Source organism: Lichenostomus cassidix, chromosome W (genome assembly GCF_008360975.1).
Source record: "Lichenostomus cassidix isolate B80296 chromosome W, HeHo_3.0, whole genome shotgun sequence".
In the NCBI taxonomy this organism is placed as follows: domain Eukaryota; kingdom Metazoa; phylum Chordata; class Aves; order Passeriformes; family Meliphagidae; genus Lichenostomus; species Lichenostomus cassidix.
Window position 1 is genome coordinate 3,383,752 of NC_139510.1, and position 15,339 is coordinate 3,399,090.

At 41.9% G+C, this 15,339-nt stretch overlaps 1 protein-coding gene across 5 annotated transcripts in view; it reads right to left on the reverse strand.

The window, feature by feature from the left end:
- The window catches only part of LOC146425326 (SMAD family member 4), a 42,442-nt gene extending 32,057 nt beyond the window's left edge, over positions 1-10,385 (reverse strand). For 2 of the 5 annotated variants that reach the window (XM_085041623.1, XM_085041624.1), the window contains exons 1-2: positions 9,309-9,641; positions 309-674 (exon numbers count right to left, since the gene is read on the reverse strand). In XM_085041623.1, the coding sequence (XP_084897749.1) occupies positions 309-557 (249 nt within the window). In that variant the 5' untranslated portion in view covers positions 558-674; positions 9,309-9,641. Of the gene's footprint in view, positions 1-308; positions 675-9,308; positions 9,642-10,188 lie in introns of those variants that run through there. The other 3 variants (XM_085041621.1, XM_085041620.1, XM_085041622.1) reach the window with 3 other exon arrangements.
- Between the last annotated feature and the right edge of the window lie 4,954 nt (positions 10,386-15,339).

Sequence of the window (15,339 nt, forward strand, 5' to 3'; positions counted from 1 at the left end):
CAGAAGCTTGTAGTGAAAATATCAGGATAAACAGCCAAATTTGTTACATGACCCTGCTTTTTACTGCCACACACATACTCATTTAGAACAGCTGATCCAATGCCTTCTGCTCCTTTTGGAAAAAAAACCCAACAAACAAAAAACTACTGCAGCAGTCCAGAGCTCCAGCCATAAAACATGCCTACAAATGGGGGCGAGGGTAGTTGCAAGAGAACAGCTACTCTTCCTCAACACTCTAGGATCCTGTGTCACTCACTTTTGCTCCAGCTTCACTACGAGGAAAATATCTGATTTTCACTTGTACTAACCTGAAGCCTCCCATCCAGCGTTCTCTGTATTGTAACACACTTGCTAGGATGAGCTCCATTTGTGGTTATAGCTGTAATCAAAGAATCCAATTCATCTTTTTTCTCCTTTAGCTTTTTAACTAAACTTTCAATTGCACGTTTTGCAAAAGTTTCACTCTCTCCACCTTGTCGATGGCACATCAAGCTGTGAACAATGCTCAGGCACGCATCATTACTTGTTGGCGTGTTAGTAATAGACATATTGTCCATTTGTCACAGCTTTTTCTTTCAGATCAAATGTCAGGTTTGGGGGCTGTTATGATTTTCAAGCTGATGAACGAGAGATGATCCAAGTTAAGTGTTAGATGCACTGTGTCTTGGTAAAACCTAGGAGGAAAAAAATATCTACATTAGATTTGTTTTAAACATTGCAGATCATGTTTCTAAGGAAGTCTGCTGGCTTTGTGCTTCTTTTATTTTCAAGTGCAGGATATTAAAAGCATATGACAAAATTGCATTTCTTGTCCCATGATAGCTAAAACATGCTTAAGTCACTGCTTGCACAGTTTTAGATATAAGGTTTATTTTCCCCTAGTAACAATATTTAAATAAAGATTATAGTTTATATATATGTACACATAGTATGTACATATAGAAAGGTAGGGATCATTAAATGAATCAGGAAAAGGAAAATGGTAACAATGATTTCCTATGTTTTATACTGGCAGGATGAAAACAAGTGAAAATGCCGGCTGGGAATCAAGTAGCATTGATTTAAACAAAGTATGAATAGTGAATAAGCATGAATACACACCAGAATCATCTGTCATCTTCATTCAATAATCCTGTTCAAATAGTTCAGCTATGTTCAAATCTCCGAACAATTCTATTTCTCTTTGCTAATCAGAAAGGCAAAAATTGTACCTGGCCATTAATTTAATACACATCTATGTAAATTAGTATTGTGTGTATCTTTAGATATGAAAACCTCAACTGGCACATTCGTACTTACTTGTTTGGATCCAGCTTCTTCTGGATCAAGACAAATTGACTGAATTCACTAAAAAAGCACTTCTGAATTGTCTCAAACAGAACTGCCTTAATTACACTAAATATAAGCTCAAGACCAAGTCCGTCCTAACATGCTTAGCCTTTAAACTCCATTTGTTAAGAACCTGCAGTGGTTTCTAGTCATGAAGTCATTCTTCTCAAAGCCAGCAGACATGATCCTTTTTAAGTTTCCTTTAATCCGCAAATTATAGCCGGCCTGATTTTCTTGATTCTGAATGAGCCAATTACTACACTTTATCTTGCTTTATCCAGAAACATAGGACAGCAGGTTTTGTGCAGTCACAGAAAAGGAGTCTAATGTTGTCAAAAAGCTGCTCTGATTCTTCAAGCTGCTCTGGCTTCACTAACACCATTCTATGAATTATGTGGTCTGACTTTCTTAAGAAACTGGCAGCAAATATGTATAAGTGATTTTACTACATTTACATTTTCCAAGTAAGCTTAAAATATAAGCCTTTTCAAAACTACCATGCTGTTCTCAGCAATGTAAATAAAATATATGTGATTTCAATAGTTAAAGAAAAAGTGTTTGTTCTCATTATCTGAAGAATACATCCAGTCAAAGACCTGTTTCTGCACTGGAATTTTTCATGTTATTAGAGGTACAGCAGTAGCAGCTATTTATTGGAAACAAATGTGTTTCACAAAAATAAGAGTGTGATGTTAATTTAGAAAGTTAAGGCATCACAAATTACAGTGTTAACACATGACTTCCCTCCTTGTAAAAGGAATATTGCAACACAAATCCAGCACAATTATAAAAGGAAACAAACTCTTCCCTATTTAGTATTTTTTCTGATTTCAACTTGAATACATCACATTTTGGTATACTTGGGAAAAAACACAGCGTAAATCCTCCCCCCCTCCATTTTCAATACTTTTCTTTTGTAAGGATGCTTCTGTACCTAATTTCTCCCAAAGGAAAACAATTACCTATAAGTTTGAGTAAGATCATTTTACCTAGCAATTAAAGTTTCTCCCTCAATACTAGCTTCTTTTAGTGCTTCAATTCAATAAGCTTTTATTAAAAGTCAAGCTTAACCTGCCATTCATTCTCCACAGCAATTCACATTCACACAAATCTCAAAGTTTACCAGCTAAAACAAAATAGAACATCATTTTCCTTAAATATAAAACAGCATCCCAGATAGATACACATAAGTAATTACAAATTACTTGATAAAGCTATTAGCTAAAGGAGCTTTAAATAGAGAGATGCTTAAAATTAGACATGCAGCTCTTTTACATCCCTAAAACCATTATTGAGAATTTTAATGGCTGACTTTCAGAAGACTAAGATCAAGCAAATAAATCCTTATTTAAGTGTAATGATCTTCAGAAATGTTGAGTCACCCCTCAGCTTCTACTGTGCTCAATAAGAGCTTCTGATTGTTCAGCATTTTTGAAAGCCAGGCCAGTTGTTTAGGATTTTGAATACTGTTAAACACTGCTGGTGCATAATTGCACATTTATTCAGGAGCCTCCTTTTAGAAGTCACATCTACAGAAATCTTGTCTTTAATCTTGAAATTTTGATCCCCAGAGAGAGGGAGTGAGGTCAGTGGGTATCAATCTGGCACATATTGATAAGTGCCGTGACATATTTCTTTTGAAGCACCAGAAGCATTAGTATATTTTGGAGACAAGCCAAGTTTTTATGTTTTACAAATTGACACTACAGTTAAAGTTTAGATTTACAGTGGAATACATAGGGCCAAATATATTGAGCAAATATATTCTTAATTCCCTCTACCCAGGAATTTAATGGAAACAGAAATGGGTGAGAGAGTGTTTTGTGGAAAAAGAGGCAGAGAGAAGAGACAGGGAACATGAAAAAAAGAGCAGCAGCAGGAGACAGTGCTTGTAGTAAAGCTCTCAGCTTCATTAATCAAGGAACAAAAAGGTATTTCTCCCCCTTTTGCTATAGTGTGATGCAACCAGAACAGGGGAAAAAAAGGGACAAGTAACATAAAATGCTAAAAAGTTACAAAGTTATAGAGAAGTACTTGATTATGTTTGGACTTGATCTTAAATGTCTTTTCCAACCTTAACGATTCTATAATTCTGTTATAGAAAGCAATTTATTTCAATAACTAAGTATTAACAGGTATATTATAAAACAAGTGAACAACAACTAGTGTTCTGCAGTACTCTAAGTATTGGAACAAGAATAAGAGCCTCTGAATAGGTAAATCTGTAAGGCAAAAGAAGTTCAGATTGCCAGGTAATTAAAAACACCCTTGATGATCTGTAGCAAATACACTATTATCTCAGAGAACTGATAAGTAACCATTAATTGAAACTCTTCCTTCAAGACTGATGCAAACTTGAACAGACACCATAATTCTTCCATACATCCTATATAGCCTGAAGACCTCACCTAAACTCCCATTAATGTGCCCTAGTATGTGCCCTAGTCATTCAGCCAAGCAAATTTTGAAGCTTATCTGAAAAATACTTTCCTCCAAATAATTCCCATTTCCAGTACTCTAATTTGGTTGAAATTTGCTGAGAAGTTACAAATCTAGATTTCTTAAAAAGAACTCTCATCTTTTTCTACATATTAAGAATGACCTTAAGCCACATTTTGCAATTTGAGGAGATCAATCAATCCTCAACAAGAAAAGGAAATAATGTGCTTACTGTCCTGGTTTAAAGGACAGGTGTCTGCCAAGGAAGGTGGGAACCTCCCTTGGAATGGAAAATGTGACCCCCTTCCTTCCAAATTATTATAACTTTGAAATTACGGGGTTTTCAAGCAATGATATGGGAAAAATAATAATAGTTCTTTACTAGTATATATATATATATGTATAACAAGATAGATAAACAAGAACAACAACGGCAGCAACAACAAAACAGAAAAAAAACCCAGAGACCCAACAACAACCTTTCCCCTTTGGTGTAGTTATGGTCACAGCTGGCAGGGGCGCTGTTGGCTCCTGGCTGGGCAGGGCAGGTGCGATGATTCCCCCGCGGCTGCAGGGGGCACTGTGGCATGAGCTCAGCCACCTCTCTACGTGGTTAATGGTGGCTCAGCCAGCAGAAGAGATAGAAAAGGGGCTTCCCTTGCAAACTCACAGGGGCAGTCAGTCCCGGTGCCCCTCCAGATGGCGAAATGGACTGTAAAAGGAACCTTGGAGCAGCAGGCTGGAACAGCAGAGGCGAGCACCCCCAGGGTGGCAAACAAAGTATAGCAAAAAACTCCGGAGCCATGCCAGGAGCCGCTGGGGTTGGGCAGACATGGGCTGTCAGGTTAAAGTGTAGCAAAAACCCCAAAGCAGTGGCAGAAAACAGCAGGGCTGGGCAGTGGCAGCCAGGCTCCTGCAAAGAGCTGGGAGATGCTCCCTCTGGAGGGGTTCGGGGTCCCGGGTTTTCCCCTGAGGCACCCGAGTAGATGGTGAGGGTCCTTTTCAGTGAGGTCGGGTATTGAAAAGGTCCCAGTTCAATGGCCACTCTTATGAGCAAAGGCTTACCCACAGTAAGGAGAAAGCAGTGCAGGACAGAACTCTGCAGTGGCAGCGAATTCTCCCCACAGCAGCAGCCCGACCGTTCCCCTCCAGTCCTGAGAGTGAGAGAGAGTGAAAAGCTGAGCCCAGCCCCTCACCCCCCAGACAAAATCTCGAGGTATCTCTGCACTTCCCAAGAGAAAGTCCCCCAGCTAAGAGACAGTAGCAAATGCACCCTTCCCCCTCCTCCTCCTCCCAGCCACATCTTTTGTCTCTAAAGTATCATCTTTACCATCTCTTAGGCAACAATTCCCTGAGAGAAAGAAAAAGGGGGGGAAAGGAAAAATCCTAACCTCCAACACTTACAAAGACAAACCAGGCAATTATGGAGCTGGAAGTCAGGGATGTAACCCAAAGGAATATGATCCAGGCAATCAGCAATCCAACATCTTGGGCAAGACAGTTAATCCAAGCCTGACGTTGATATGATAAACCTTACTGTAAATGAATAGGGTAGTGAACCTGCCACTGATACTCTGGAATGTGATTTACTAGTTAACGAGATGCGGCGCGAGGGAAACTCACAGGCAGTCTCAATATGAGATATAAAGTAAGCTCCATTTTATTTCACCAAACGAGAGACTTATATACTGTTACAGATATTTCTAATTATAGATACACACACACACCTGCAGCTGTTCTCACACACCCAGGGATCCTCCTGCTAACTCCCTTATTCTTTTCTCATAACACTCCTGACTCCTAATCTTTCTCATGGCATTCTTCCCACAGAACATTCTCAGGCAAACAAACCACTACAGCTTGTCGGAATCTTACTGAGGCCTGGGAATACTGAAGCCTTGCTCAGCCTTATTTAGTTAGCATGAGTTTTGCTGGAAAACTGCGTTTTCCAACAACTAGTAACAGCCATCCAAACACAGATTTCCAGCATTTTGATACAAGACACTAATGCGATGCTAACAAACTGGCTAATTAGAAAAGCATACAAATTGACATCTTGCTAGAACATTTCACATGAATAAAGGACAAGAAAGGCTCTTGTCTCCAAAATTAGACAAGCACAAAGATGTCAGAAAACCAGCACATACATTTGATAGCTTTTAACCACCAAAACATTAATATAGTTTTGCTGTTTAATAATACAGTAGTAGAAGTTTTATGATAAAGAAAAATCCATAAACCAATAAAACAAAAGGCAGGTTGTGATTTGATGAAGATATGAATTAATTGTTAAACTGCAGATACATTCCAGCATATTATCTACTTTCCCAAAGGCTGAACAGGAACAAAGTATTTGTAGACATAAGAACAATTAGCATTAAAGAGCAAGAGACAGTACTAAGGTACTACACTCACACTTCTGTACAGTAAGAGCCAACATTCCCCAGAATACTATTTTTGTGTGTGTGTCTGAATCATAAGCCTCAATTCTGCTCATCTCACTGTCAGCTACAAAAATTAAAGACACATGACAGCATAAAAGGAACTGGAAAAGTTAAGACAACTCTGAGTGGCAACTCTTTCATGTTAACATAAATTCACGGTTAAAAAAGTAGGAGCAACCATTTCTTTATGGAAGAAACTGATCTGATGTTGATGCCTGATGGGTTTTTGTATTTTTTATTTTATTTTTATACTCTCTTTATATATATATTTTATATATAACCTTTTACCCTTCTCCATTCCTGTACTTTTTACTCCCTGTATCTTAATCCTACATGTCTATCACTCTAGTACCCCTTGCTTTGCTCAGAATCCTTTGGGAAGACGAAACAAACCCACAATCTCAAAAGCATGATGCACAACCTTGAACAGGGCCCCCATCACTGAGACATGTTTTTTGTAAACTAAGTAACAATCTTTTGGGGGGGGCAATTTTAATAAGGGGGCAATTACTTCATTTGTTAGACTTCTTATTGGAGACTTTTAGATAGGTATTCTAATCTAGGCTGTCTATAAATTGTATACGGGGGATATCGTCGGAACTTTTTGCTTGCCTTTGGGGCTTGCTTGTTCGTCGGTGTGCATCTGGGATCCTATTAAACCAAGGTAAAACCCCTATCCCATACTGTGTGTCTGCGTCTAAAATTTTTCTAGCAATTTAAGGCATCAATGTAGCTACCCAAGTGCAGCTCTCAGCAATTTTACTCCTCTCAGCTTCAACCTGTGCACTTTGACTGCTTTGAAAAGCGCTTTACAAATGCAACAGACTGATCCTATAAACAGAGCAAATGTTTCTGCTGCACACAGTTCCAGTTTTTTAATCTCATTCAAGAAACTAATACAACAGTAAAAACACATCCCAATCCCTATCTAGTTTTTGAATGCATGGGGGGGCAGGACACGATGAGCAAGGTAGAGGTACTATACTGATGTGACTATGTACACATACAATTTTAAATCCTAGAAAGTTTCATTTTTCATTTTGGTTCCACTTCCCTCTCTCCACGTTTTTATTTTTGAGAAAGAATACAGCTGAAAACAACTCTTTTCAATACAGACTTCTGTATGGTCAGAGAAGGAAGACTACTGCACCTTATACCATGAGAGTGGGAAGGGCAGTAAGCTCCTCTACAACTGGATCTATTTCCACAACACAGTTCTAGGCACCTCAAACTACCTCACTTCTGAAAAAACACCTCTGGTGTCCCACTGAGCAAGAGGTCATCCCCTCCTCATCCTAGCACCTGGGGATGAGGATAAAAACCTGGAAATGGCAGGAGAGACCAGATTCAGAGAGCAGAAGGTGGTAAAAATCCTTGCCATAGAATGACATGGCAAACCTGAACTGAACTCTTCCTCAGAGGATCCTGCAAGATCCCTCTTCTTGCAGAAGGCTTCCTTCAAGGACAAATAATAATTTGTCAAAAGCTCACAGAGAAAACAATTGTGGCTACACCAAGCAATAAAAGGAAGAATCAAACCTTGCTCAGGCAAAAGCAGTGTGATTTTTCATTTGTATGTAATGTTTCGATACCCTAGCAATAGGTGTATTAGATAACATCTGTTCTTTATTGTAATCTGCACAGGGATAATGTTCTCTGCACTTGTTCAAACTTTAAAAAAAATCACCTCTGGAAGCACGGAAAATTCCAGTCTCAAATAAAAGTAAATTTTTTCACAAGGTTAACAACATAGAAAAAGAGAGTCCTAAAATTCCAGCAAGACCTTAACAACAGCACAGCAAAGGCTGCTCCTCATCAGGATCCACGGATCTGCTCTCAGCACACCTTTGTTTTCCACTAAATCTGTTGATTCCTCTCAAAATTCACATCCCTATTGTGTTAGCTGTGCCTGAATGCATTATGTAAAGAGCCATCTACCTATAAAAGGAATTCTAATCAGTTTGAGACACTGTTTTTCTTTAGGCTTCAGCTCTTTGAAATAAAGTTTCTATATCAATATTAAACATGCCTACACAACAAGCAAATCAAAAGAGGTTCATGAATGCAAAGTGAGAAGAAACTCCTTCCAGTCACAATCCAACCAAGAAAAATAAGAGGATGGCCAGAAGGACAAATTGCCTATTTATCATGATGCTGGAGTACAAAAACACGTTTAGTTTTATAGGGCAGTATAGCTATTTCAACAACCTTGCATGGAATCATCTACATTACTGAACAAAGTAACATCAGTGCAGGAGCCTGAATTCACTCTTGCCTGTTGACAGTGGCACACTATTATTAACCAAGATAATTTGAGAAGCGGTGGTAAAAGACACCATGATCCTATCCAACCGTATGTGTTTGAGAAGAACTAGCTTGCAGTAGCACAATTTGGGTACTAAGTGATAACACACCTAACCCACAACTAGATTACCGCAGAAATTAACCAATCTTCGGTGGTAAAACACATAAGGCTCAACTATGCAGCAAGTCACAAACCTCACACAAAACCCACACTCACAGAAATAGGGATGTGAAGGAAGAATAAAGAAGGAACAATCTTAATTAACACCCCTTGTGCTGAGCAACCCCACGCTGTCTGAAAATGAGCTAAAAGCATCGTTGTTACTGCAAATAAGATGGCAGATTTCAAAAAACTAAACGAGAAGCGGCTCACATAAAACCACCCAGAGCGTTTTTCCAGCGTGCGGGAGAGAGCACGAAGAGAGCAGTCTGCACGAACGGCAGCGAAGGAAAGCTTAACTGGGAACAGGCCGGTTGGAGAGCCTTTGCCGGGATTAAAAAATAATAATACTAAAAGTTTGAAGGCGGGGGTATCATGTTTTCTTCTCGTTCAGGAAAAGAGGGGGAAATGGGGAAGGAGCCGGGGAGGAGAAGCCCCCGAGAGGCGGGAGCCGCTGTCTCGGCTCCTCGGAGCAGCAGCCGGCATGCCCCCAGTGCGGCGGGGCGCGGCCCGGCCCGACCCGACCCGGCCCTGCGGCAGCCTCGGCGGCGAGCGGTAGGAAAGGGCGTGCTGCGGACGGCCTCGGCGGGCAGGCGGGCGAGTAGCGAGCGAGAGGCGAGAGCAGATGTTACCTGGGCCGCGGGCGGCGGCGGATCAGCTGCTCTCCGGGCGCGGCCTGCGGCTGGGGTGAGGAGTGGCGACGGCTGCGGGGATGAACCTACTCTCGCCTCAGCCAGCCCCGGTGCGGCAGAGCGGGCCAGGCCTCCGTCCCCCCACCCTCAGGCCGGCGGCGCGGGGGAGGGGGAACCCGGGCGCCCAGTGACGGCCGTCGTCACCGTTCGCCTTGTTGCTGCAGCTCCGGCCGCTCGCACTCCGCGGCCACCTCCGACACGTCCGGACGCCACCGCACATGCGCGACATCCGGGTTACAGTCCCCACCGCCGCCACAGCCGAGCGCCTCCGCGCTCTCCTCGTCACACGCCACTATTACGCCTGCGCACCCGTCGCCCCACAATAACCATGCCGCCGGCAGCCGGAAACTGGGACGGGCGGGCACAATAGGAGTTTAATTTTATGGTTGGCGTCTGGCGGCGGCGCATCGGGTGAGGCAGGTAGCGCTCCTACGACCGCAAGCGCGGCCCCAAAAAGGAACAGATCCAAACATGGAAGCGCAACAAATGCGCAGTGATTTACGGAAAAAGAGGCAAAACCTCACAACCTATATAATTTTAAGTTGTAAAGCCGGTATGTTTATTACAGCGCCGGGCACATGGGAGGTAGCCCTCCAAAGACATGTGCGCCGTCAGTCCCGTATAGCTCGGTATATATGTGGTTACATGTTACACATTCATAGAGTTTCTCAATCCGCTTATACATATGCATAACCTATCCCCGCTTCGTATTATAATGAGTTCAAAAGTCATTTTCATATCCTTGTGCCTGCGTAGTTCTGTTTTGTGGGGAGGCTTCGGGGTCTTTTCTGAAAAAGGACAGGAGGTCTTCTTCACTGACCTTCTCACCTTCCTGTTTTACGCATGCATTCTAAATCTCTGTCCAAAGGCCAAAACAACAAATTTCCTTTTTTGCCAGCGTGGAGGTTCCAGAGTATCACAGTCCTTGTTTGGCAAATACAATAAATGTTAAGTCAATAGATATATTGTGTGGTGAGCAATTTCTAACAAGTTATTTCTTAACTTCTGATTGCCTTGTATCAGCAGGCCCGTGAAAGCAACCCCCATAAATGTATGGGCATGGAAATACAACCCCCATAAGTGCAAAGCCCTACAAACATAACCCCAACAAATGCACTGCCCCACAAATCAGAATCCTAGAATGGTTTGGGTTGATAGATACCTCAAAGCTCATATAGCTCCAATTCCCCCCCTCCCATGAGCAGGGATACCTTCCAAAGACTAAGTTGCTCAAAGCCACATACAACCTGGCCTTGGACACTTCCAGGGATGGTGATTCGCCCCAAGCGAGCCCAGAGACACTTCAGAGACAAAGTCAGAGAAGTGGGTATTTGCTTTTATTCAGTGCACCGGGTGTGGGGGATTCACTCCTCCAAACATACACACCTCGGTACCTCCAAAGACAGAATGTTATAGGTAAAATTCATGAATATTCATCACATTCCCCAGGATAGGAGTGGTTATACAAATTATTTCTCAGAAGTCATTAATATTATTAGCACGTGCATCACGCATGTTCCGTATGTCCCAGTGGTCTTTGGAGACCCCCAAAGATCCCTCCAGGATGACAGTCATCACAATGCACTTTTCATCTTTCTCTCTGGAGCATGTGTAGTCCTTCATGAGATGATTCAGCGGTTTCTGTGCTGGCTTCAAACGGATTCTTGTCCCTCTTATCTTGATAAGATTAAGGGAATCCTGTTTTTCTAGGCTTTAGAATTCACATATTCTGTCTCTCAATAGTTAACTTGAGTTACCTATTTGACCACTCCTTTCTCAATTGGGGCAACCACAGCTTCTCCAGGCAATCTGTTCCAGTGCCTCACCACCCTCACAGGAAAAAATTCTTCCAAATATCCAATCTAAAGCTGCTCTCTGTCATTTTTGGCTGTAAAGGGTTAAAAGTGGAAGAATGGTGAGGAGGATGGTAGATTTGCTCATGTAACCTTGCAGCTGGGAATACCAAGGCCTGGAGAATAACAGTGTGGGAAACCCCATATATTATGTCCACTGCTGTTTATCCTCTGTTTTGAGAAGTAGAATTTCTGCTTAGAGATAACGTAGGTGTTTGGAGAGACTTGTAAGCACTCTCAAGGCTCATGCTTGAGCTCCCTGTTTTTGGGGAGAGAAGATCAAAGCTCAGAGATCATAAAACGCACAGAGGACATCACAGCATGGTGCTAAACCATGAGTGCTCAGGCCCTAAACAAACAGGTGCAACCAGCAGGTCTGCCATCCACTAGCATGGACTGAACCTAATGGTGCTTGCATTCCTGCTTGTGTGTCTCCATCTGGGTGTTGCTTCCGGATCCTCTGGTCAGCAAGGCAATGAAATAAATTTACTCTTTGCATTTCAGCTGTGGTTTTGTGGTTGTGTCACCAAAAACATCGGGATAAATGAAACTCTCTAACACTATTTTTTTTAGTATTAGGGAGTAGGCGTTACTTTATTCTGGCCAGGGTGCATAGGGATGGCTCCACCTACATGCACGACTTTCAAAACTTTTCACTTATTTATACATTTTTAACAAACAAAGAAATTAATGTTCATTGGTTTTAAATTACATCATTCTCTTCATTATTAGATTTCTGTCTTCTATTGGTTATTGATTTCTCACTTCTCATGCTAATTAGTCCATATTTTTCAGTATTTTTATTATCTTTTTCCCAGACAGGGAGTCTCCAGCACTCAGGCTGAAATGTCTTTGTTAGTCTCTTCTTTATCTTCTAGTTACTCCAACATGTCCTTGGGCGGCTATAAATTCTGGATTCCAGGTGTTCAACCTTTAACTCCCCCAGTCTTTTTTCATTGAAACTTATCAGGATTAGTTTAGCAAAACTTAAAAGTTTTGGTGATCTAATAATCACACTTTAACATTAAGAGTCTGTGAAAAGAAAGTTAGCTATGTTATGTGATGGCCAAAGTGGAAAATTACACTGCTTAACTTCTCATGATTAATGCACTTCTTATGATTTATTAAAACAATTTAAAAGTTAATTAAAGCCATTAATTTGAAAAAATAATTAGGAAAGCTATATAATTTTCAACAGTTGTTCCAGCTGCCTGCCTGTGTCAAGTCACACAGTCAGTTTGAAGCCATTGCCCCATGCCCTTGTTCAAAGTCCCTCTCCAGTTCTCTTGTAGTCACTTTAGGCACTGGAAGGTGCTATATGTTCCCCTCAGAGCCTTCTCTTCTCCAGGCTTAACAACCCCAACTCTCTCAGCCTGTCTCCATAGCAGAGGTGCTCCAGCCCTCTGATCACCTTCATGGCCTCCTCTGGACTCGCTCCAATAGGTCAATATCCTCCCTATGTTGGAGCTCCAGAACTGTATGCAGTCTTCCAGGTGGGGTCTCACAAGAGTGGAGTAGAGAGGCAGAATCCCCTCCTTTGATCTGCTGGTCACACTGCTTTGGATGCAGCCTAGAATATAGTTGGGCTCCCAGAAGTTGAAAGCCATGCAAATGCAACCCCAACAAACTCACAGCCCTGCAAATGCAAAGCCACACAAATCCAATCCCAACAAATGCATTGGGCCAGAAATGCAACCACTTTTCTATTTTGCATCACCTCATCCAGCAAAAGCAAACTCTCCAAAGGAATTAATCTGAAATGGAGAAGATTTTTTTTTAACTAGAAGATTACATCTTTTACATCTTTCTGCCTTTGTGGTGTTGGGCCACCATAAGAATATAAACAGAAGGGAAAAGGTTCATGAAATACCATATCCACTACAAAACACAATATACTTTTGCTAAATATGTGGGGTGTTTGGCAAGGTGCTGATTGAAGTACTAAGGCCTGAACAACAGGCCTTGAGCCAAAATTGACCTCTAGATGAACCTTCAAACCAAATGTTATATATAAATATATTTTCTCATTAACAAAATATTGTTATATGTGTTCATTTACTGGCAAAACATGTATTTACCTTTCTGTATCTAGAAACCAGACAAGGCCACATCTGGCCTTGTTGGGGGGTATAGGATCAAAGACAATTCCCTTGGTTTCTCCTTGAGCCCTGGCCATGCTTTGGAAGAAAGACAACAGGAGAATGAAACTAGAAGTTATGTCATCTTGTTTGTTTAACAGTATAAAAGCTGGACTACTGTCACAGCAAAGTCAGGAATCCTTGTGACAATCCTGCAAAGGTGGACATACCACAGGATTTCCCAGTTACCGGACATGGTTCTCCAGTCCTTTGCTGTGATAGCTTCCCCCAGCTGATGTTTAAAGGATATCTGGATGCAGGGGTAAAGTATTAGGGTAACTGGTGATATATCTTTCTCAATCATTATAGGCAATCTTTTATATTAATGATTATGTGCATTGCTTAGCTTATCCTTTTGTAATTCTTTGTAGTTTTACATTATAGTAAATTACACTATTCCTTAAGTTGGTGTCTGTGTCTCTGATGCTATGCAATGGCAAAACAAAATTGGTATTGTTGCCTTATCAGCTGGTAGAATTATGAGGCAGACACAGTTAAAAGGGATAAAAAGGTTTTACCTTGGTATTTTAATAGGATCCTAGGTGCCCAGCTCTTCGCACGCTAAGATGCACACACACCATATAACTCATATACAATTTTATGGACCTTGCAAATTAGCATATCTGTCTAAAATCCCCCAATAAGAAACTTAATATGTCCCCCTATTCTAAGAATCCCCCCCCCAAATGAGGCTAGAGCCCAGTTTACAAAATATGTTCCAGAGAGAAGGCTTCAACCAAGGTTGAAGCCTTGAGTTTTGAGATATTATAGGGCTCTCTAGCCTCCTACTGTGAATGTTTGGTCTTTCTGTCTTGCAGAAACGCCAAAACTAAGCTAGAATATCAAACTACAAAAATTACAAGCATGTAGGCTAAGGGCACAAAGAATGTATAAAGGGTACAGAAAATATAAAGAGGGTATAAAAATGTATAAAGGGTATATAAAAAGAAAAGGAAAAAAGTCATCAGGCATCAGTATAGTCAGCAGGATTTCATGGATAGTCTGCTGCAAAAATATAAATGTGCCCCTTCCCTGGCTGGGAAGGAGTGGGTTCAAAAATTTTAGAAGGATAAAGAGAAGGTGGTGGAAAGTATTGGGCAATGTGGGGCGGAGCAGAAGCATAAAGAGGGAAAAGGTAAAGGTGCCATTTGTGCAGTTTTTGGAGCCTGTTTGTCTTGTACTCAACAAGAAGCTAAAAATTCACTTGTTTCTGAGCAGATTTCTGATGTAGAGTATACTGTTTTAAAGTCAGAAATTGAAGTGTTGAAGTCATCATTAGCCTTTGAGAGGGAAACAGGAGAAAAACTGGGAATTCAAGTTGATAAATTGTCTTGGTTTTGAAAGACAGGTGTCTGCCAAGGAAGGCGGGAACCTCCCTTGGAATGGAAAATATGACCCCCCTTCCCTCCAAATTATTATAACTTTGAAATTAAGGGGCTTTCAGGCAAAGATAGGGGAAAAGGAATAACAGTTCTTTAGTAGTATGTATATGTATAACAAGGCAAACAAACAGACATCAGCAGCAACAGCAAACGAAACCAGAAATCCAGTAACAGCCTTCTCTCGGCTGTCGAGCACCTTCCCTTTTGGTGTAGTTGCGGTCACAGCTGGCAGGGGCACTGTTGGGTCCCAGCCGGGAAGGGCAGGTGTGATGATTCCCTCGCGGCTGCAGGGGGCGCTGTGGTGACAGCTCAGCCATCTCTCTCACTGGTAATGGCAGGCGCAGCTGGTGGAAGAGATGGAAAAAGGGCTGCAACAGGGACCTCGGAGCAGCGGCTGGAATGGCAGGGGCTGGCTCACCCTGGGAGTGGGAAACAAAGGGTAGCAGAAACTCTGGGGCTGTGCCTGAAGCTGCGGGGTATCCGGGCATTGGGTTAGAGTGTAGCAAGAAGCCCTGAAGCAGCGGCAGAGGACAGTGGGGCTGGGCAGGGGATTGGTCCCCTGAGTAGCTCACTGGCAATGGCTGGTCCCTGGGTCTGG